This window comes from Microchirus variegatus (genome assembly GCF_963457635.1).
Source record: "Microchirus variegatus genome assembly, chromosome: 18".
Classification (NCBI taxonomy): domain Eukaryota; kingdom Metazoa; phylum Chordata; class Actinopteri; order Pleuronectiformes; family Soleidae; genus Microchirus; species Microchirus variegatus.
In genome coordinates this window covers 20,534,796-20,559,293 of record NC_139819.1, presented here as the reverse complement: position 1 = coordinate 20,559,293, position 24,498 = coordinate 20,534,796, and the positions used below count along the sequence as shown (strand labels likewise).

The following is a 24,498-nucleotide window of genomic DNA, read 5'->3' as shown; positions in this document are numbered from 1 at the left end:
TTTTTTTAATTCCGCACCGCAGTTTTATTATAGGCTGTGGGACACGTTGACCGTATATCTTGCCACAGCTGGTGATTACTACGAATATAAATATAAATGCAAATGTGTAATATTTCATGCACATTGACGGACAAAGACAAAAGACTGCCCCAGCTCGACATATAACAAAGGACTGTTCAGATCAAACCAGACACGAGAGGTAACCACTGCATCTCTTTGGGGAAAGGATGATGTAAACCCCACGTCACGTGACACTGTAATGAATAATACAGCAGGGAGAGGTAGAGAAAAAAGGAGGGGGGGGCACAAACACACTTAATGTTAGCTGAAATAGAAGAAAGGAGGGTCATATCGCCTTTATAAACCACATATAGAGAGGAAGCTGGTTGTTCTGCCGGAGAGGATGTGCTGGCTGCCCATAACCCAGCCTTTGTTCGTGCCCGGAGACTCCACCGGCATCGGCCGCAGACCCTCGCCGTGCTCGGTGGCGCAGCTGCTCGCGTCGCGACTGCGGAGGATCGGGGACCAGCTGGAGAGGAGCTGGGCGGCGGGGGATGCCGACGGCAGCTGCTGCAGCTGCGGGGACAGATGCACGACGGCGGTGGAAGAGGTGAAGGAGGTGGTGGCCGTGCCGCGCGGACACTTGAGAGGCTTTCTGTTCACCGTTATACGCTTCACCGTGCGCGTGCTGTTCGTCGCGGGGCAACACCTGTAGGGCGCGAGGCGGCGACACCAGCAACAGGTGCGTTAATAGTGTCACGTCACGTGACCTGGAACTGAGACTGATGTTAGGAAGCAGAAGAGTCCAATAAAAATATAAACACAACAATTTTCAAGGAGAAAAACGCCATAAACACACCAAAAAACGGGTATGATTTCAACGACTTTGTCTGCGACAAATCTCGTGTGTTTGTGCAATTCCAATTGTTCAATAGATTTTAAATGCCTGTTAATGAACTCTAATCTCTCCAGTTTTTTTTACAGTTTTTCTTTTTGTATTTGTAATGTATGTTTTCTTTATTATTATGTGGAGCCAAAGACAAGTTCCACATTGTGAACAATACAATTTAACTTTATAGACATGTATTAGCCTGTAATTGTTTTTATTTCATACATATCTAATCCTGCGTGTAGATCAACCATGATTATCTAAAAAAAGGATGTGATTAATATTTGATTACAACCATTTAAAAGGCTGTAATGTTGACGAACATACACAAACACACAATTAAGTTTAATTAAACTTAAATGCATGTTCCATGATCAAAGGTGTTTGTGTAGCACAAAATTGTATATATATATATATGTATATATATATATATATATTTATTTGTTGAATTTCCCCAATTTGAATCAATGCTTGCATAGTTAATGTTGTTCTGTTGAGTTGATGTTGCTTGTTTCAATCTGAAGTCCATGTATTGTGTATTATATAGATGGTGCCTTGGGACCATGCAGGACTAATGGGCTCACATCATTTGCGGTGGAGGACGCAGGGTTTCGTGTGCGTCGCGGCGTTGGAACTGTGCTTCTGACAGAACTCCATGTGTCATGAAGACTTTCCTCAGGCCCAGTGCGGATGATGATGCACTGGGGGTTTGATAATGAGCTGACACGCAGCTCCCATGCAGAGCTGCAGTCAGTCAGTCAGTCGGTGTGCATGTCCCTACCCCTGCGTGACTCTCCCATTCTGTCATCCTGGTTACAAAACAGTGATGTAATCCTCCCCTGGTACAGTGGAGGGAAAAGCTTACTAATGTGACTGCTGTGAATGTTCACCTCCCACAATGACAAGGGAGTTAAATACTTGTTGTATCCAAACTGAGTGCAGTAATCCTAAAAAAATATACAGAAACAGACCTGTTTTAAGCTTCACCATCTTTACATAAGCTATGCTGTAAGTGGAACTGTAAATAATGAGAGGATGAATGTTTTTTTTTATATATATATATTATATATATATAGATGTTTTCTACAGTGTTTAGATGATCTTATTTAGCATTATCTGTTGGGGGCAGTGTTAAATGGCTTTTTAAAATCATAAACATAATACAGGACCTGTGCATTGATGCTGTATGTGATTTCTTATAGAACATGTTCATGTGATAACTTTGACTGAAACTATCTTTTATAAAGTGTGTGCTCTTTATACGTTCTACATATTTCATAAGGGTTTTTAAATGAATAAAAATGTTTCTGAAATAAATATTCTGCTCTCATTATTGCAATGATTGAATGAATTTGCTTTAATTCAAAACCTCTTCACAATATAATAATACAACAATATTAACACAAACCACACATACACTCAATACTCAACATCCAAATAAAAATGTTTAGGCTTTAACCTACAAATTCTATTTTTGAATAAATATGAACCTTTAAACTAAAATGAGATAAAAAGCAGTAAAACAAACACTATATATAGTTTACACTAAATGACACCTTCACTTGTGTAACAACTATTCACATCACAACATAAATCAAAGGGACATTGGGTTATCATGTGCTAATGTAAAATAAATGTCAACATGTACACAAAAAAGGAATATTCCCATTTAAGTATGACAACAGCATTTATGGGTTCCAGAAGCTTTATGCTATTTATTTTTCTGATGTCATTTTTTAAATATGTTTATTGGTCGTTTACCTCACTCAGCACAGTTGCCTGTCAGTGCGTGCATATTCTGCGTTGCCGTGGCTTAATATATCTGAAAGTGGGCTGACGTGGTGCCGTCCTTCCAGCATCGCATTGTCTCGATGACTGTAGAGCGACACAGCGGACACGTTCTCTCGCGGTCGAACCACAAGCACAAGCACTCCTCGCAGAACACGTGCTGCACAAGAAAAAAAGATGGATTCATATTCTCAACAAACCTTGAAATGACTCTTCTTCTTCAAACTCAATTGTTTCTATAGCCTTGAGTGTTATTGGCAGATTATTAGTGAGAGTTAAATATCCACTTTAATTCTGTCAGTTTTAAGTGTAAGCTACATTCGCCACTTTACCTTTTCAGCCTTTTTCAACAGTAAATTAAAGTCAGATTCCCCTGCACCAACATACACCGACAAAACAGTGAATTATTACAGAACACAGGAGTTGTTGGTCTGCTCCTTTGGTTCTACGACTGGTTTTACAAAACGGATGGACAACTCAAAAATTCTGTGTGCGGATATTGAAGTTTTCATCATCTCAAATTCAACAGAAAAAAATAGAGTAAAATACTTCTTGTTGACAGTGTTGAATGTATTATTTCTTTATTTTTTAAATTTGTATTTTTTTTATTAAATTCAAATTAAATTACAGTAAAATTAAAATTAAATAAATAACAAATAAATAAATAAAATAATTTAAAAAATGAATGAATGAATAAATAAATAAATAATTAATTAATTAATTAATTAATAAATAAATAAATAAATAAATAAATAAATAAATAAATAATTAAATAATTAATTAATTAATTAATTAATTAATTAAAAATACATAAACGTATTATTTCTTGTCCGTAAACTTCCTGTGAAGCGTTCACTTGCTCCTTACCTGACAGAGAAGAACGATGGGATCTCTGAACTCAGTCTGACAAATAGCACAGACGTCGCCTGCCTCGCCGCACTGCTGACCGCTGGCCCTCACTCCGTAGCTCTGGGAGAGAGAAGAGCGAGCATGTTATGTGCATTTATGATCAATTCTCAGTGTGAAAATGCAATCTGTTTATCTGTGTCTGTTTACTCCTAATGTGTAAAAAGTCTAACAGCCAACCTGGGACCTGCAGAGCACAGAAAAGGCCTTGCAAATGGCTGATACACGTCCACAGATGTCGAAGGACTGCAAATCAACAAAGACAAAGCACACTTTTCTTAAGAATAGAACCTTCCTGTTACAGTATGACAATGGTGAATCAACCACACTGATTCACATTGTACATGTCAATGTACTCACTATACTCACTATGATCTTGGAAAACACCTCCTCACACACAGGAAACTATACACCCCACTGAGCAGAATGAATCACTGGTGTAATACTACACTTAGTTATTAGACGTTACACTTTTCCAACCAATACTGGAACTGATATTCCACTTTACGTCAGTAAATCACCGACTGGGATTTCCCAGTGTACTTGGAGATTCACCTTCCACGCTGTTGGCTCATTTCACCATTTTACTTAATGCCATTGACCGTCATGACACCTGATCACCTGCTGTGTTTGCAATCCAGGCCCAAACTGGAAGACTAGAAACTAAATTATGGTATGGCAATAACTAGTAACTATCTTAGGAGTGATTGGGAAAGAGTGTAGTGAGACATCAACAGCAGAATTGTTTAAGAAATAGCTCATAGACTGTGACATTCTTGTTGAATGAAACATAAAGTTCTTTTTGCCATGTTTTCCCATGTCAGCATTACACCAAGTATAAGCAACAGCAAAAGAAAACTCCTCTGGAAAAGATTGTTCTGCTGCCACAGAGTGAGTACCTTGCAGAGGCTGTAGATGATGATGAGTGTAGCCCCCAGGAAGTAACTGTTTGAGGGGTCTTCTCCCATGATGTACTTGTACCAAAGCTGGATGGGCACCAGGGCCCGAAACAGCTGGCTCAGATCCTCAATCAGCAGGTAGAATTTACCCTGCACAAAGTTAGAAATTCAGCCTCTTTAGATGCTTTAGTCAAACTTTGAGTCCATATGCAGATGGCAGTTCTGTGAATGTATCCACTTCATGTTTTCCTATTGAGAACGACACCATTTTTGAAAAAGGAACAAAACAAAACACTTGTATTTGGTTTCAATGAAAATAAACAAAATAAATAAAGCCAATATGTGTTCTTTTTCCTTGATCTACTCAGTAACTGTCCAAAAAGCAAAATAAAAAAAGGCTGAACAGCTTCGGGGTACTCTTCTATCTAGTCAAGAGCAGTGCAGTATTAAAAGATTAAAACAGCATCCCTCCAGCCCAAACATGGCTGCCATCCAGAGCTCCACAGTTTCACAGCAGTGCAGGCAATTTCCCCATTCTGCAAGGGAAACTGGCAGCAGCTCTTTCCACCTGCTACCCTGTATCCACATTAAACCCAGCCCTGCAGGGGCTCACTTGCTGCCTCTAACAGACCCTCCCCTCCCCATCCATAATCACAGACAAGAAATGAACTTCTGTCTATGGACCATACTGCCACAAAGTGTGCTAAGTGATTAGGGACGGTTAAAAACAGAGGTGACCAAAATGAAGGCAAACTTGATTCCCGGTCGCCCTCGTAGCTTCCCAGCTTGGATAATGACTTCCCGGATGGTAGCTGACAAAGATTGATGACTGTGGGTGAAGAGGCACAAGCAGCCAGGTTGGTAAGCGATGGAAGACCTCTGCTTGTGGCTAATTCATCTCCCGTATTGTCCCCACAGCCTCGTATCCCACAGTGCCCATCACGCCCATGCACAAACTGTCAAATCTAAAGCTTGGACACAAGCCAAGGAGTTTGACTAAGCTTCACTGCAGGCCATGTTCGAGGACTTTCCTACTTATTTGACTTCATTACTTTGTCTAAATACGTTATCTATTCCACCACTGCACACTCAAACACATGCAGTAGTATCGCAACCTTTGCATTTGTATCTGTATATTTATTTACTTTGGTGTTGGTTGGCAGATACAACTGCATTTAACATTCTTGGCTATGTTGTTCCTTTGTGTCACTAATGAAAAATGTACCATTTCAGTTGGTTTCTTTACCAGTCTGGCAATAGTGAGCACATTTCTTATTCTATTGTTTACAAAGCCCAAGTTTAAAGTTTCTACTTCTGTGCTGAAACAACAAGTGAATGAAGTTGTTTTGTCTGTTTAGGATCAAGACAACAAATGATCTAAGACAATGCCTAGAATGCCTAGACTAAAACCAGTGAATATGCAATATAAAATAACGTCATCTTAGACTCAATGTCGTTTAAAAAAATATAGAGAAAAAACATGTAAGTGTCAAGACATAAACAGTCATCCATCCATACTGCTGATCATATGAACAAAAGCACTTGAATAGCCAACCAAACTCAGTATGCTAATTGACTGTGGCATCATCACACCCCCCTACTAGGTATCAGCAGAAATGTCCTTAAACCTTCCTTAAACAACCCTGAATCAAATAAAACATTTTCCTATTAAGACCCCCAATACTGAAGCATGGAGTGGCTTCTTCATGATTTCAACTTGAATATTCTGCAAAAAAACAAACACTTTTCTTTGTTTACTTGAGGAAAGTTAGACCTGGAACAGGTTAGCAGCCGATCACAGTACCCAGCAATTTAGAGTCTCTAATTAACCTAGCCCAACCTGCATGTCTTTGGACTGCAGGAGGAAGCCAGAGTACTCAGGTAAAACCCACTTAAATACAGAGAGAACATGTAATCTCCACACAGAAATCAAACAAAAACCAATGCTAACCATGGCACAACTGTGCCTCTCCTCAATTAATCCAAAATGGAATTCAAGAGGGAAAAAAACAGATGAAATAGATACAGACTTAGTGAAAATTCAACAATGACTCTTCTCACATAAAACATTATGATTCAAGCAGAAAATAAAGCCTCTAGGGAACTTCTGTATGCATGTGTAGGTGTTTGTGCAGATTAATACACTGAGAATGATATGTTTATATATTATTGATAATTTAGAAAAGACTGCAACTGTCAAGATTCATGAACTCCTTGAAGACAGTGAGGATAAAATCTGGAAATCCCTTAAAACTCTACTCTTCTATTAATGTTATTAACTCTTCCATGTGTCTACATTCTATTCTATATCTCTGTGTGTGTGTGCATGCATGTGTGTGTGGAGGCTACAGGTAATGGTCCAGCTCCAGGGAGGGATGACCTCACCGCTGCAAACCCCCTGGAGGTTGAATGAGCTCAGTTGCTGGCTGCCGCAGTTCTGATAGGCCTGTCTGTTTATCAGTGGAAAATTTAATCCTAATAGTTTGCAACCCTTCTGCTCCTCCATTGGGCCAACACACAAACACTAAGCACAAATACCAGTGGCACCTATACACAAGTCTATCTGTGTGTGTGTGCGTGCGTGCGTGTGTTTCGAGACATAGTGTGTTGCCTCAGGTCAGCACACAGATGCTCACCTAAGGAATACCATGTAAAACCTTATGAATAGAAAACAGCTTCACACTGTGACCCTTTAGCACTTTCTTCACTCGGAACAGTATTTCATCACAACATTATGAATAGTTTCACAACTTTGACAGTGAACTTGGTGTGACATCATTCATCAATGTCAAACCTTATGAAGACACATATTAATATGATAGTTTTTTCCACTTTATTGCGTTTCATTGATGCTATTATATTTTGACCATGAAATGTAAAGTTCATTTGTTAATACTTCAAATATTCACTATTTTAAATTAAAATGTATCTATTACATTGTGAAAGAATGTTTTTTTGTAAAACAGCTAATTTGAAAACAACAATTATATTTTAGCCTTGAAAATATCATTTTGGTTAAAGAGCTTCTACGTAGTGGTGTATTAACCATTACAGAAACATAATAAATGATTTTGATATTTACAGACTAAAGAAAACCAAGTCACAACATTTAAAGAGATCCATGTCGATTTCTTACCCTGGATTTGAAGGCCAGGAGAATCTTGGGTAAAAAGAGGACAAAGCACTTCAGGCCAATGGTCACATACTTCAGGACAAAGTCAGTGATTCCCACTGCCCAAATCAGATCAAAGAAGTCAAAGCTGTTGAGGTTGGGTTTGGCGAATATGAGGCTGGAAAAAAATTTAAAATAAATCCAGTCATAGGGAGGTGTGGTGTTCTCACTTGAGTTGGTAGAATGATCAACATCAGCAAAACAGAACATGTTAAACATAATGTAAGAAACTCTGGAGACAAAAAAAAACAAACAGAAAATACTCACAGGACAAGAACAGGAACACCCTAAAAATGAAGGGATAAACTAAAATAAAACAGAGTGCTGAACAGAAAATGAATGGAAAAACCAAAATGTATAAAAGAAATTCGAAAAAAAGATGGCACACAAAAATATGATAAATGTTCATATATATATACACATGTATGTATATACATTATATATACATTGTACCTTACCTGTGGTGCAGCTCCTCATGACTGAATGTGTAGAAGATGTACACAATATTTCCTGAGAGGAACATAAAGATCCACAGAGCGACAAATATGGAACGCTCCTCCTTAATGAAACAAAAGAAACAGTGCATTTCTTTAAATTATAAAATTGCAATTTTAATGTCTTCAAGACAGTCTTCCAGTGTCAGTGACAGTGTGAAAATCTCTGTATGAAATGTATTATGTTGTTCAGGTTCTTCATATTAATAACTTTCAATGTAATGTTTGATTGTAGAATTAATATTTTGTGATTTCACCTTTCTATACATTTATAATATCATATTAAATAAAAAAAAATACTTTTAATAACACTAGTTAAGCTAATATTGCAGAATATCAGATGCTGTTTAAGCCTGTATCAGTTCAGCTGGAACTATAGTGTAGTGTTTTTCACCCTTAATGACACTTGGTGCCTCAGTGTGGAATTTGCGTAGGCGAATGTGCTCGCCATCCCCACGCAGACAGCAATACCTGTAAAAGAGAGAAGGGACATCATTACTAAACCAAACACTTGGCTGCGACTGATATTATATTGTAAGTATTGTATTGTTAGAAACACTACTGCTGAACTCCACACTCCACAGGTTTACCTAGCTTATGCTGGAAGCATACTTTAGCCAGCAGAATCAGGATGAAGGGAAAACCTCTCTGCAGCCAGGTAACGACTGACTTCAGCTCAGACAGGGCCGGTGCCGGAGTGGATGGGTCTTCCTGGCCCTCCTCTCTGGAGCTGTGCCTCTCTGAGCCAGCTGCGGTGGTGGCCTGCTGAAGCAGAGAGGATGTCCTGTGCTGCAGCGGCTGGTGGTGGAAGTGGTGGTGGTGATGGTGGTGGTGGTGCTGTGGCGGCCGAGGGAGGAAAGGTCCAACCTCCGAGCGGTGTGGGCCCCCTTCTTCTCTGGAAGATGCTGTCATTTGGATAAAAACTTCAGGGGGAGATCCCAGGACTAAGCCAGCTGCCTGGAACTGGGCAGAAGAGACAGAGCCTGAGGGGACACCCACGAGGCCAGAGAAGATTTGCTGGGGTGAGGCGGTTGAGTCAGACTTAAGGCATTCAAAGACGCCACCCTCATCAAGGCTGCTCTCTGATCCCAGAGTTTGGCTTCGGCTCCTGAATATTACAAAAAAACGGGAGAAAAATAATTAGTTTGGAAGATGCATTTACCTCTCTGGGATGTATGGCCTTCACTTTCCAGCAATACATGCTGTATATACCCAGAGTATTTTTATACATCTTCAAACTGTTTGGATGGAGTGTTACTGTCCCCACTGTCAAGAACGTTTGTATCTAATGTTTAATGGCCGTCTCTGATTGTGTGTATGGGAGGAATGTGCATTTCTGGATATATTTGGCTACATAGTGACGTAAGAAAATACACAGTATTAGGAGAGTTCTTGTGTCCACCTTTCAGAGGGCATGCCATCCGTGTTGCTGCTATGTCTCCTCTGCATGGCACACTGCTCATCACCACATGGTCCAACCCTGGAAAATACAAAGCAGCATCACCAGCAGCTCGTGCATATACTACATGTTTGTCTGCGTGTGTGTTTACATATATGTTTTTGTAACCTCTTGAGAACCTAGTGTAAACAGCGACCCCTATTCCTAATAGAGACCAAAACATGGCCCTAATGAGGCAGAACCTCATTTCTGAGAGTTAGGGGTGACATGCTATTTGCGGCTAGCTTAACATTAGGGTTAGACATGGACAGGAGTGAGAACACTTTATTTGTGGGTCTGTGTTCAGTAATTGAGCCGTTAAGCTACATAACAACATAAAAATGATTTACCTGAATCGGTTCGGTGAAGTACTGCCCAGGTTCGGTCATAGTTGTAGTCAGAAAAGATGCTGTAGCTATGGAGGATGCTATTCTGTACGTACAACGCCGATAAACTTCCTGTGTGACGTCACCGAAAGCTCTGTCAACCAATGCGCCAAGCTCTCCGACGACCCTCATCCGTGTTGCAGTGTGATATCGCTGGACAAATATTTAAGTCGCTGCTTGTTGGCGCAACTGTGGATTGATTTTGCCTCAAAGAACGAAGTGTAACGAATTACACTGTCATAACAGTATCTCGTTTTTTTTGCTCATCCTCCGTGTTTACCTTGTTAACGACTAAAAGCTAATGCTAGCTAGAGAAAGCTAGCGCAACAACAGAGCAGGCGTTTGTGATGTAAGCTATCCTAAATAGCTGTCTAACCTCGTCGCTAAGTTCGTTTAGTATAGTATAAATAGTTACTCTATTTGTGAGTCATCGTAACTTTTACCTTACATAAAACGTTACCTGCACATTTGATATTCATTCGGCGAATGTTGATGACTCGGGCTGTCACTGTCACCTCCGGCATCTCTACCAGAAAGCCATGCTATGATGGTACTTCGGCGGTTATTGAGAAAGCGCTGGGTGCTTGGAGTAGTCTTCGGTCTGTCTCTCATCTACTTTCTCACCAGCACACTCAAACAGGTACAGAAGCTCCCACACAGTATTATGTGTACCTTATGAAGTGGCCACTGAGGTCTTCTACTGCTTTAGCCCTTCATTGTTAGACATTCAGAGATAGTCTTCTGCATTTGTGCTGGGAATCACAGGAAACCCCCCAATACAATGCACATTTGTGGTCCACGATAATCAATATATTGCAGGACAATATAGCATTATATTAAAAACGCCAATTTTCCAGGATTACTCTATTTATTCACATACACAAATAATTTAAGACATAATTAAATCCAAAAAAAACTAAACTGCTGTTGACTCCTCCTGGTGCAGAAATCAAAACACCTTTTTAATTGTAGGCCATGTTGAATCCCCCTGGGCTAACTTCTAAAAGATTATGTTAGTTCCAGATCGATATAAAAAGTTTTAATAGCGTTATCTTATAAAGCCCAAGTTTCCCTTTAGTGACGACTAAGTGGCTTGCTTATATTATAGCGGAAATTGTTAAATACTGCTCTGTGCATATAGTGATTTATCAGATATCTGACCACATCCTGTTGTTGCTCTTCAATGATGTGACATGATGACCTCCTGTTTGGATTTTACAGGAGGAAAGGACCATGCGGGACCGCACACTTTTAGAGGTTAGAGACTCAGATCACCGCATCCCTTGGAAAGTTCGTTTCAACCTGGGCAACAGCAGTCGACAGATGACTCAGTGCAGGAACTCCATCCAGGGCAAGACACTGATCACAGATGAACTTGGTGAGTGCTCAACAGCATACTGTGATGATAACGCGTTCAGTTGCCTTTAATCAGCTTATCATTGTATTTATCAGTGTTAATGTTTTGCAGGTTATGTCTGCGAGAGGACAGATTTGCTGGTGAACAGCTGCTGTAACGTCAACGCTCCCAGCACGAGACAGTACATTTGTAAAAGCTGCCTGGCCAATGGCTGCTGCAGCATCTATGAGTATTGCGTGTCTTGCTGCCTCCAACCTGATAAGGTATCTGATTTGTCTCAGTGAGGATGTTCAGGGTTTGGGTTTGACTCTTGATACTTCACTCAGTACATAGAAGACTAACACTTGTGTTGTTTTTTCTTATTTTCTTCAGCAACCTCTCCTCGAGCACTTCCTTAACCGTGCTGCTGAAGGTTTCCAGAATCTCTTCACTGCTGTGGAGGATCATTTTGAGCTGTGCCTGGCCAAGTGTCGAACGTCATCACAAGTATGTTATTATGTCATGTTGAATTACCCTGTCAGAGCAGCTGACCTAAAGGCCACATTATACTTCTCCGACTGCGTAATGCGTTATCCGTCTGCGTCACCACGGAGACGCCTCGAGCCTTTATACTTCTGCGTCGTGGTGACGGACACGCGCTGCAATTTCCCGCCCGATCAGTAGGGGTCGCTGCGCAAGGTTGTTCTGCTTCAGGCTACAGTGAGCAATGGTGTCCGAGAAAGAAAGAGAAAGAAAGACTGTTATTGTTGAAATGGTGGCCGTTTCTCACTTTTCTGTGTGACGGAACGCAGTTTTAAGATAATTTGAGGCGAGAAATTGGCCATTTAGAGTCTAAACATGTGCTGTGTGTGTTAAGATATGACGTATTTATAGTTTGGCAGCGGCGTTATCGGCGGGGATCAGCTCCACCTCTGTGGACGCTCGGGTGCGCACTGTGAGCCGGCACAAAGCAGCTTCGCTCAGCCTGTCCTGAGGACCAATCGCAGCTCTTGCCGTCTCCTTTGTCCCTTGACACTTAAAAAATATTTCGTGCAGTCGGAGACGACGCAGAGGCTCTTCGACAGGCTCTACGTCGACGCAGAGGACTCTGCGTAACCTACGCAGAGCACTTTACGCAGAAGTATAAATTGGGCTTAACTCCCTAAAAAGTATAAACAGTCATGCAGAATGAGTCTGCAAAATAACCACCGTTATACCATTATTTTTGAAATAGAGCATGAATAGTGAAAATGTTCAGTCTACAGTAATCACACATTCCATATATCTGTTTATTATATAATGAAAGAGTAAGGTTGTGCTCCATTAAACAATAAAATATTGCCCAAGAAGGAAAAGAAGAATCAAACTACAGGACAAACAAGCCAAACAGAGAGAAGCTGTGCAACATGCACACCAAATAATACACCATTGAAACTATGGCACAGACACTAGCGGCCACAATAACCACACACATCACCAGAAAGCTACTTGCATTATTGGTTGATGAAATATATTTTTTTAAGATGTTGAATTAAAGGTGCATTATGTAATAAATCTAAAGCAACTGGCCATAAAATCCTCCTAATATGTCACAGAGACTCAGGAATAATGTTCATATAACAAACTGAACTCACCAACAACAACAGTACAGACAAAATATTTGCATGAAAAAAAATCTTTTGCGGACTCCAAATCATGTTTATGTTTTGAAATCATGTTTTGACATGTGGCGCCACCTACCGCCGTCTACCAATCATTGCAGTCAGTAGAGTCTCAGCTGCTGAGCAACCACGGGGTGCCAGTTACGTTTGAGCTACAATGGAGGAGAAAACAAAACTTAAGATACCTCGGTATTTTGAATTTGAGTGTAGTAACCGTTTTTTGGCCACATTCTTACCTATGGCGTCTTTAAATGAATTGCACGATTACATTTTAAAAATCATTCAAACACTGGCATTGATTGTTCTCTCCAGTATTTGTTTCTGAACAAAGCATCAGACAAATGTCTGTTTGTATTGTTTCTGCCAGTGGATATCCACATGCACATTCTACATGTGTGTTATTGAAAGGAAATATAGTCAAATGTATGAAATCATGTGTTTTTCTCTTTCATACAGAGTGTTCAACATGAGAACACATACCGGAACCCTCAAGCCAAGTACTGCTATGGAGAGAGTCCTCCAGAGCTACTTCCTGTATGAGGATGCACAGGATGAAAAGCAGTAGGACACTAACATTTCCTGTTCTGGACAGAAAATCTGTCCACCTTAACGGTGCTCGAAAACTCTACACATGAACTGCTGTGTTGGACAGTTTTACATAAAAAGAAAAGAAGATATCGTAGAACAACTTTAAAAAAAACATGGACAAATAAATACCATATGTGATTTGATTATTTACACTTCATAAGTGCATATATTACGTGTCATACATTCATCCGTGATGATCATCTGGTCTACGTCGTAGGCAGCTCATCCATCAGGTTTCACCTCTCACTAAAACAGGCTTCATTATATAAGGGAAGAATAGCTGTTCACTTTTGTTTTTTTTGTCAGTGAATTACTTCAAAACAGCAAAGAATGTGTCATTACTCTGTGTATAGTGCATGCATATGAAAGTATTATTTAATAAAAGTAACTGTGAAACTAAATGGGTTTTTGTCGTTGTCTTCATTACTGTTGATATTCATAATATATTTAATATATATAATTCTGCACAGGTTTAAAGGGCAGTCGCATGTAACTGTCAAAACAAGGTTAACATTTTCAAAAGGTGGATTTTTGAAATGAATTTAAACTCTCAGCCAAATATTCTGAGCCACATATTTATTTAGCATTAACACGCTACTATTTTGCAGCTAACATGGCCAACCTGTTTCCAGAGGTAAGCTAGCAAGGCTAAGATTAGCATTAGCATAGGGCTAACATAATACAAATACTGTGCAACCTTATTAGGCACAACGCAATATTTTAACATTTTCAATTAGCATAGCAAGCTGATGTGACCAGGCAGCGGCTCATCAGCAGCAGCTGTGCTGTCTGGAGCAGGTCGGTGGGAGTGAAAAGGCTGGGCGACCTCACTTGGCCAACCTGTATCCAAAGGTAAGCTAGCGAAGCTACGATTAGCATTAGTGTAGGGCTAACATAATACAAACACTGTGGCTGACGGTCCCAAATCAGCTAGCTATGCTAATGCTAATCGGAAGTGAAATGCCTCCTAATGAGGCTGCACACTGTTTGTATTATGTTAGCCTTTATGTTCCTTATCATGCATTACCATAATCTTCTTCAGCTCCCACTATAGGAATACATACTTCCTATGGGCACTGCACTAGTACATAATGTTGGTAGAACATAAGAAGGTAAAAAAGAGATGAAAAATGGTCAAATTGTATATTAAAGATAGAAAATGCACTTCTAATAATTCATACAGTGCAACAAAACATTGGAACTTGAAATAATTAGAGGAGGACGGGCTCCACATTAATCTCTGATGAGACTGTGACAAAGTTATCTGTCATACCGTGCTCAGTCCATCTGTCCTTGTGTTTTGCTGCTGGACACACTGATTGGAGTCCAGCCTGGAGACTCTCTCTCTCTGAAGGTGATTCTTATCAGCTTGTTTCTCTGCCTCGGGCGGTGGAGCCTGCTCACAGGGGAGACGATGGTCAGAGTAAAACAATTAATCACTGTGAAGGCTGAGAAAACAAACCGTCGTAATTAGAAAATCTATACCAACCCCTTCTCATTTGGAAACATGATTAATTACCGTCACATGGGATCGTGTCAATTTTTGCAATATATCAAGTTTAAATGAATGAAGTTGAGGTCCAGTATGTTTTTTTTTTGTAGTTTGGTAAATAAGAATATTAACTTTCTTGTCAAAAATGTTAAAAAAAATATGAGGATACACCTATCAGAAACTTGGTTTACATTAAGAAACACCAAAGTGAACATGGAACTGAAAAATACTTTTTCTAGGAATTTTCAAAATAAAGTCAGAAATCTGAATAAATTATTTAAATTTAGTTTCCAAAGAAAAATCATAAGTGGCCCTAATCCTCTTCCATATAAACAACAGTGGCTAGAAAAGGTGATTTTATAAGCAACATTAAAGGAACACTGAGCAACTTTTTTCATCTTAAAGACTGTAATTTGTTCCTGAAACTATTCATTTTCATGACTCTACTCGTCTCGGCATTGTTATTTTGCTTTTCCATTAGCGATAGTACCTGATACCTGATACTTTAAATACCTGCTCTGGCAAGGTTGATCCTGAGCCCATACTATGCGTGATGTCGTCAGACTGCCGTGCATTGATTGGTCAGAGTGTTGTGTTAAATGTGAATATTTTCTTTGTTTCTTTGCTCCACATAACAAAGAAATCAATGAATCATTGAGTGAGTGAACTGGCGCTGTAGTTACTGACTGTGTCAGTCGGAGTCTGTGCTCCAGTCATTGAGGAAGTACTAAACAAACCTTAAAATAAATGATTCTAATGATTCAGTACATCGAAAAATCAACTGCTTTACAAGTCACTAGTCACTAGTTTGTGTGTGTCACACATAAAACCAAGTCACGGCAGTTTCATGCAGCCGTGCTGTGACAGTGTTGGCGGTGAGCTCTAGGGTAGGCAGTCACAGACTATGACGTAAACAATAAATTAGTATTTCATATGTTGCAGACAGTGCACCATGCAATCTGAGAATATCAAGATTGCAGTACTGTACTATAACAGAAATTTAAACTGTGTATGTGTGCGCGTTGCGTGTTAGAGAGGGAGGGAGGTAGAGAGAGTGCGTTAAGACTTGCTTAGTTCATTTGAAGATGAAGTCCATAGTTATAAAAGAGTTATAAAAGTCTCCTGACTTGTCCTTCAGTTTACAGTCTACAGAGTTCACAGTTGCTCTGTCCTTTTTCTTATACCACTCCTTTTGAAAAGAACGTATCATTTTCTGTCCCTTCCTTTGGAGAAGGTCCAGTAGGTCAGGCGTGGGTCTCCCTCTAATAAAAGCTGCCGTTTTTCATCAAATGCCAGCCTTAAGAAATGTTTAAGCCTCTCTTGTAGAGCCATCATTACACCTCCCGCTTAATTGCTGGACGTAAAACAGCGAGACGGTGTGACGGTGTTGACAATTCACGAAAGCAATGTGAATGTAAATGCAGCACAAACATAGTACAGTAACGTCAATAGGCAGCGTAGCATTGTGCCTTTTTACGTACATTTGAACTATACGGGAAACTGACTGCGCATGCGTAACCAGTCCCATTCACGCCGATGAGACAGAAAGGCAGAGGAGGTCTGTGTCTTTGCTCTGTAATAGAACGCTATGGTGAACGGCTTGTGCAGCTGCTGCCTGACCAGAAAACAGCTCTGTTGAGTCGCTTTTATTAGACTATGAAAATCACCAAATGCGGACACATTCAAACCTGTAGTAAAGTTATCTGAAATTAAAAAATACAAAATTTAAAAAAATAATCAAACCTTACATGCACTCAACCTCAAATTTTCCCTGACAGCCTATGGGGACCACCCACGTTGAGGAGGTACTATATTGTAATAGAAAACCAACCAAACCATGTTGAGGCAAGGTGAGGTGAGGCAAAATCATTTTGTTGGTTCACTGACTTTAAAGGTGCATTATGTAATAAATCTAATGCAACTGGCCATAAAATGTCACAGAATAATGTTCATATAACAAAGTGAACTCACCAACAACAACAGTACAGACAAAATATTCACATTAAAAAAAGTTCCTCTACAGACCGCAAATCATGTTTATGTTTTGAAATCATGTTTTGGCATGTGGCGCCACCTACTGCCATCTACCAATCATTGCAGTCAGTAGAGTCAGAATTTGAGTGTAGTAACTGTTTTTGGCCACATTTTTACATATGGTGCCTTTAACAGGAGAATGCTGCTGAAACCCTGTTCTTGCACTATGTTAGTTTGGTGAACAGGAAGTAACTCAGAGTTACACAGGTATAATATCTCAGACTGTGATCAGGGTCCTCGTTGGGTGTGAACAGGCTTTATTCTTGACAATAAAAGAAAAAGAAAAGCTGCATGTCTGTATCACACACTGAGGAACTTTACAGACGATGTCCACTCTTCCTCACATATTTCTGAAGCGCTACATCATGAAATTTACACTTAAGGTTATTTTTAACTGTACCCTTCCAAATACAAGCACTTAAGCGATGCATCAGCCACTTCATGTAGCCCTTGGACGTCTCCAACAAAGTCTGAATCCACTGCTTCCTGTCAAACTCATACGTGGGTATTTTGGGTGGCGGCGGCTTGGAGGAGCAGTCGCCTCCGAGTGTGTTCTTCACACACTTGTTGAGCATGTGGATGTAAGTGATGGCGTCCTGGAGTGTCTTCAAAATGGAATTATCCGCCGGGTTCAGCTGGCTCTGGTCTTCCAGGACTTCCTTCAGGCCTTGATCCATGAAGAGGAGGCTGCACTGGACGTTTGAAGGGAGGAGAGGAGCGTCGTGATCGACCTGCAGGTCAGGAAAGCCTGGAGGCCACACACCAAGGTGCTTACCGTTGACTTTGTCCTGGGAGAGAAGACTGACAATGAGTTTTAAATGCAAGATCTCATCACTTTTGCCGGGTCACATAAGATGATCTCAGCATAGACGAGATGAAATGATTTACACCTAGCATATTAAGACAAATTCAAGTCCAAAAGGCTGTTACAGCTATTTTAGTTTTACGAGTAAGTACAATTTAAAGTTGCATGTGTGCTTTGGGCAGCGCAGGGCCAAGTGGGAGAGGAACTGCTCCTGATTCTAGGAAGGTTTCTCGGAGAGGATGGATTAAATGCAGAGAAGGAATTTCCACCTTTTTATTTATTGTATGACATTTCTTTGTATGCTACCTGTACTGTATAATGTACAAATAAAGCTCTTGTAATCTTGTAATCTTGTTATTAATATGTGTAATGCAGTCCTGATAGCAATTTTCATTTGCGGTTAAAAAAAACAAAACAAGAACACATTGAAACAAAAAAAAAAAAAGGCATATATCAAATTTAGAATATTCTACCTGAACCCTAGAAAGGGAATACTTGTATCACTGATTTTGCCTTCAATAGAATATTTTAATGAATGATTTTTAATAATATCAAGTCAGAAAATTTCACCTTTTCATCTCCAATAGTAAAATGCTGCACAATGTCTGTTTGGAAATATTATTCACTTTAATGCATGTACATTTTACAACTACTATTTCTTTATTGGGGTTTTCTTTAATACAGAAGTTGGATATTATGAACCTTTTTGATGACTTTAGATTTAAACATTGCCGACTAATGTCACATGTGCACAGTGAAGCACAGCTTTCTCTTTTCTCACACTGCTTCAGACACACACTACCATTCATTTCATACATTCTAGCCACACGACACGTTGCGTTACTCACAAAAATCTCCAGGCTTCCTTCCAGTTGGCCTTTGATGAGGATTGCCAGCTGTCTCAGTTTGCAGGATAAACCAGCTGCATGTGTTTTTTGTGTTTTCGGCACATGATTTTGTGCGTCCAAGCTTTGCAACACAACTGCCATCCAAACACAAGCCACTTTCAGAGAACCTGCAAAATGTGAGCACACCTGAATAAACCATCACATACATGGAAAGTTTTGATTCATGATTGTCGTTTTTCTTTGTATAAAATTTCATGGCATACTGTACCTGCTCTGTCTTTCATTCTGACTCTGCTTCGACTTCCAAATATGGACAGAATTTCTGCAGTAAATGTAATGTAAGTAATATTTATACATCTCTCAAATAGGGCGGGTGAAGAAAAAAAAAGAAAATTCAAAGAAAAACGTACATCAGTAAACCAATCTACCACAAGGAAGTAACTAAGGGAGGAAATGCTGATTTGTGTTCCTGTCTTTGAGATGAAATCTGATGTTTTTGCAGCATGAATCATAATTTGTGCATCAAGTCACCTAACGCTTCTTTGAAGCAGTTGATTCAATCTGTTTTTGTACAAAAGTAAGTGATACAGAAATGACTGCTTTTATGAACATTTGCATTTTGCACTAGTGTTGTGTCGGTCAGGAGTGATTCGTTCGAAAGTACGAATCACTCCTGACCACTTCATGGGATCACTTCATGAACCGATTCGTTCCATTTTTAGTTCAGTTGAGCTCAGCAGCGAGCGTGGCGGCCGGGAGTGGAACTGCAGGGTCCTGTGAATCACTCGTGAAGTCATTCGCCGACGCCGTCACTCACTCGTGAATATTCAGCAAACGACGCCCGCCAACGTGCGCCGAGCGCCGAGCGGGGAGGGAGAGGGAGTGACTGTGAACTGTGTCTGCCCGGCCCATGGATGTATAATATGAACTGGATAGAGCTCCGCCCCCTCTGCCTTGAAGACAATTTTTGCATGGTGGCCACTGTGGGTACTGCAAGAAAAAATCCCATGGAGCCCGAAAAGCAATTTTCCCATTGACCGCAATAGTTAAAGAGACGCGTGTAAAAGTGTCCACAGGACACCTCGAGACATGGACACGGGCTTTTATAAATCTTTACATTATATTTTTTTAATATATCCTAAAGGTCATAAAAAGCCCAGACAAATCTTATTTCTCAGAGTGACGTCACAGCTGTGTACGAGCACAGCCAAGCGCGGTCATGTGGCGTCTCGGGAACAGCGCTGCTGTCAGTGAACCGTACGACATAAAAACTTCATGAGAAATGTGAATAAATGAACACAATGCGGGGTTTTCCGTTCACATTTTTTAAATATTATGACAAAGCAAGTTTTAGTTGTTTATTCGGCGCTCATGAACATTTATTTTAAAACGTATTATCGATGTAATAATGAGCTGTTGTGTGGATTCATTGAGGAGAGCAGACTGACATGCTGCACTTTATCACTGTGTTCAGTCCCGGACATCGTGACACTGATGACAGTGTGGACTGTGGAGCTGTGACCGTGTGATGCACTGAGACCTGCGGTCACTTCACCACTGATTCCCGGGGAGGATGTTTGTCTTATTGTCACTATCTGTTCATAAAGGTACTGTTAATGTGATGAACACGCAAATTATAGTTGAATATAAACTACTTTAACACGTTGTTATTGTTCATAATAATAATTATACAATTATATAAGGGAAATCAGACAAAAACAACAGATTCCCGTGAAACATATAAAGTAATAGTCACGGTCCTAACCCAAATAAACCATTTTTATTGATCGTTTTAATCTTTAACTACATCATTGTACTTTTCAGCTTACTATATTCACTTCGATATCGTTGGTTTTGCATTTATTTACAAATCCATGGTTAAAAGCCGAAGTTAACGTGACGTCGGTATTCATGAAATCCGCTCACGTCATTAGCGTACTCCCATCATGCCGTTCGCTGTTCATGTACGCGCCGAGCAAGTCTCGTTCACATAGCTGAGAGGAATTATGGTAGTGACCCTACTGCGTATGGTCTATCGGCCCCATAACCCGGAAATAAACGCAGAAGTCAAAAACTTTTTTGGCATATGCGCTGGGTGAGCAGCTTCATAGGAATGAACGGAAGCAAAGGGGCGATGCACTATCCAGATCATATTATACATCCATGGCCCGGCCGGTACACTGACTCAGTCATGATTCGCGCGTACGAACGAACTGAGAGACAGAGAGCAGGGGAACTGATGCTGAGGTACGAACTGACACACAGAGAACTGGTGTACTGACGCTGAGGGATGAACTGACACACAGAGAGCAGGCTAACTGCTTAGAACTGAACGATTCGGTGAACGAATCTTTTGAACGAATCATTTTAATGAACTGATTCAAGTGATTCAGTACACTCAAATGAACTGCCGATCCCATCACTATTTTGCACTGAAGCCATTATTTTATCACCAAAATATTTAACTATTTACTAAAAAGTACTCTATTTTTGCATTTGCATTTTACAGCAGTAAAATTCAACTGATGATGCAAACCTGTTTTCACTGAGCAAAGAAACTACACATGAAAATAAATAAATACACAAATTAAACAGAAGTAAAAGAATGACAGCTTTCTTTTAAATAAATAAATAAATATGATATATAAAATATATTACAGCTGATATAAATATATGAATTCAAACACAGCGATATTCTGACCAGATTATGACAATAGTTTAAAAATAAGTTATTCTAATTAGCAAGTGTAGAAATCTGATGTCACATTATATAGACACGAATTGTGTCATTATCAGATTACATTGTCCGTTTGGAATGTTCACAGCAGTGGATGGAACATTAACATGAGTCATTATCATCCTTATCAGTGCCTTGAGATGACATATGTTGTGATTCAGCACTAGAAATCAAATGTCAAATAAACATATCAAATAAAACAGAATTGAATTGAATTGAATGTGCTAAACCTGTTGGTCACACGAGTCCTTTGTCTCCTTAAGAACCTGCAGCACTTGTGTAATCCAGTCCCTCAGTGTGACTATGACACTCAGTCCATATTCCTTTTTAGCATAACTATCGTGGTGGTGGAGATGCAGTGACTCTGGTGTTGGTGGTGAAGGGATTTCTGTGCAAACGCTGCAGAGAATCATTTTTATTTTAGCTAAATGCATCGAGAGTCTTTGCTTGACCTCTAACAAGCGTCTGGAAAGAGACTCTGCGTTCCCTGTAATCTCCTTATGATATTCATTTACTTTCGCAATGTGCAAATTGAAAAGCAAATTCTTCATGACGACATCCTGCAACTTCCCACAAACTGTGGCACCGACAATTCTGGAATCAAAAAGTTCATCGGTGACATCATCAGGCCTGAATCCATGGATACTTATCTGCAAAGGAAAAAAAAGGACTGATATGATTTCATCTTATTGTACTTCTTCAAATATATATAGTGTATATCATGTGGCACTTACATATTCACCCAGCAGCTGCTTTGTGTCCTCTCTCAGTAATTCTGTAAGAAACCTAGCATTGTCTACGTCTCTGCAGCTGCAGTGAGCTGGAGCAGAAAAGACGAGCCTCCACTGGACGTCCAGGATCATGAGGACGAGAACTGAGAAATCACAGTGGTCATTAAAAGGTAAACGAAAAAACTGTTTTCTTTTTAAAGATGGTGATTATGAGCGACTGATCCCTAGACTCAACACTGTAAAAAGAAAAAGTAGAGAAAACTCAAAATTTCAAGGCAACTTACTGCAATGGAGTTTACAGCCCAACAAAAAATCTCACGTTTTAAAAAAAGTTCCATCATCAACTAAGATTATTTTGTTCATTTTGCTCATTTGTTCAGATAATTAAAAAATGTAATTTAAATTTAAATTTTGAGTTTCAGAGTTGGCACTCTGAAATTTAGAGTTTTCTCAACTTTTTATTTTTTACAGTGACGATAAACAATCTCTTAAAACAGGGAGAAAACAATGCTTGAAGAAACATATTCAGTAAACAATAGTTCATTGATATTCTGAGTGAAAACGGAAATATTCAAAGAAACTATTTCAATCAACGAGGATGAGTCTCCTTTACAGTCTCATTTTAGAACATGCACATTTGTTACTTTGAACACAAATTAAACAAAAAAACACCTTAATATTAAACTGTTATCACACACATCAAACAACAATTATTATGTTTTAAATGTATTATACAAATATTTACCACAGTGCTTCAGAGGTCCATTGAGCTTATAATCCATAGTGATGGCAGACAATCGTATAAACAAACAAGGTCCAACTTTGACAAATCCTGGCCTATATATATATGTATGAAACGCATGGTCATCTACACCCACGCATTGACTCGCACACACACACACGATTTCCGCCCCTGACATCACTCATTTTATGACAGTGAGCTCCTTCCAACCTCAGAGGTGTGACTTCAACATCTCATGTTCCATTCAGATACCAAAGATACATCAGATAAGGCTCACGACGATCCAAAATTAAAACCAAATTACAGCAATCACCATTCCACTGAGTCACTGTGTTTTCACATCATTCAAATAACCAATTCTTTAATGAGACAATGTCCAGGTTGAATTTAACGCTTTTAAAAAGACTCATTTCCTATATTTATAGGAACTTTCCAGTAGTTACGATATAATGTTGTAAATTCAAGGTATCAAGCCACAGGGTCATCCACCAACAATATCCTCAGACTCAATCTCTGGCCTGTGTGGGCATCTTCTGTGTCCGATTGTTCACTCTAAATTGACACTAGGTGTGAGAGTGAATGGTGGTTTGTCTCCATGTGTCCCTGTGATGCACTGCTGACCTGTCCAGAGTGTCAGCTGGGATTAGCACCAGGGAACACCTCATGAAGATCAATGGATGACTATTACAAGTTGTCAACTCGACAATTAAAAATGCCAACATTTCAACACGTACACTTTCAAATGATTCTTTATTGAACGAAGCAGCACAAAAAAAGACAAATGTTTACAGAATACTTTCTTTTACTTCAAAGTGTACAAAATGTCATTGTACCAAAGAAAACATCTAAGTGATATTAGCTTAGCTAAAATTGACTGTGCAAATAACAAAAGACCATAAGACATCATGTCATTGACCTTGCTTAATGCTATGGTTAAGAAATGCTGACTTCTTCAAAATAAAAAAATAACAATACTGACCTGTTTGATTGTGTTTGTAGTCGTTTTAATATTTTAGAACTACGTGCACAATCTTCACAAACCTCCAGGAGTGACCCGCGGATCCTTTTGATTTGCATGTTTTAAAGATGACACAGAATCACCAGGCATTTGAGTCCCGCTTGCTTCACACTTGACAAAAAGGAACATTGCATGGCCTTTGATTTACAAGAAACCAAAAATGATAATATGCTGTCAACACCACTGGAAGACTCATTTGTTTAAAGCAATGGTGAAATGTATGTGAGTTATGACCAAATTGTGTGAGAGCTCAGTTCTGCTAAAAGATGGAAAATGAGTCTGTTCTATATGTTCATAAAGCTGACTTTGTGCTTGTGTGTGTGTGTGTGTGTGTGTGTATTCTTGTGAGTCTCCTGCCTCGGAAAGGTTCAACACAAGGCCTCACAGACAGACAGAACGTGCACACCATGGCAAAGTTCTTCTGGTGATTGTAAGTTCCAAGAGGTTAATACTGCTGGTGAAGCAGTGCTATAGCCTAGGCACAGAGTTACCCCCCCCCCCCCCCCTTCCCCTCATCCTTCTGGTCTGCCGCCT

The 24,498-nt window shown here is 39.7% G+C and overlaps 2 protein-coding genes across 2 annotated transcripts; one reads left to right on the top strand and one right to left on the bottom strand.

Moving 5' to 3' along the window:
• Nucleotides 1-2,702: 2,702 nt before the first annotated feature.
• Nucleotides 2,703-10,019, bottom strand: rnft2 (ring finger protein, transmembrane 2; the record flags this gene model as incomplete). The annotated part of the gene is made up of 10 exons (XM_083904846.1): nt 9,937-10,019; nt 9,551-9,628; nt 8,739-9,256; nt 8,543-8,619; nt 8,113-8,213; nt 7,619-7,772; nt 4,483-4,632; nt 3,764-3,829; nt 3,545-3,646; nt 2,703-2,837 (listed from the first exon to the last, which is right to left on the bottom strand). The coding sequence occupies exons 2-10, from the start codon at nt 9,595-9,597 to the stop codon at nt 2,703-2,705; spliced, it is 1,350 nt and encodes a 449-aa protein (XP_083760972.1). The 5' UTR covers nt 9,598-9,628; nt 9,937-10,019.
• A 167-nt stretch (nt 10,020-10,186) lies between these two features.
• On the top strand, nt 10,187-13,804 carry spring1 (SREBF pathway regulator in golgi 1). The gene is made up of 5 exons (XM_083904463.1): nt 10,187-10,612; nt 11,194-11,350; nt 11,441-11,592; nt 11,702-11,815; nt 13,426-13,804. Exons 1-5 carry the CDS (start codon nt 10,517-10,519, stop codon nt 13,507-13,509), a joined length of 603 nt encoding a protein of 200 aa, XP_083760589.1. The 5' UTR covers nt 10,187-10,516; the 3' UTR covers nt 13,510-13,804.
• The last annotated feature ends 10,694 nt before the right edge of the window (nt 13,805-24,498 follow it).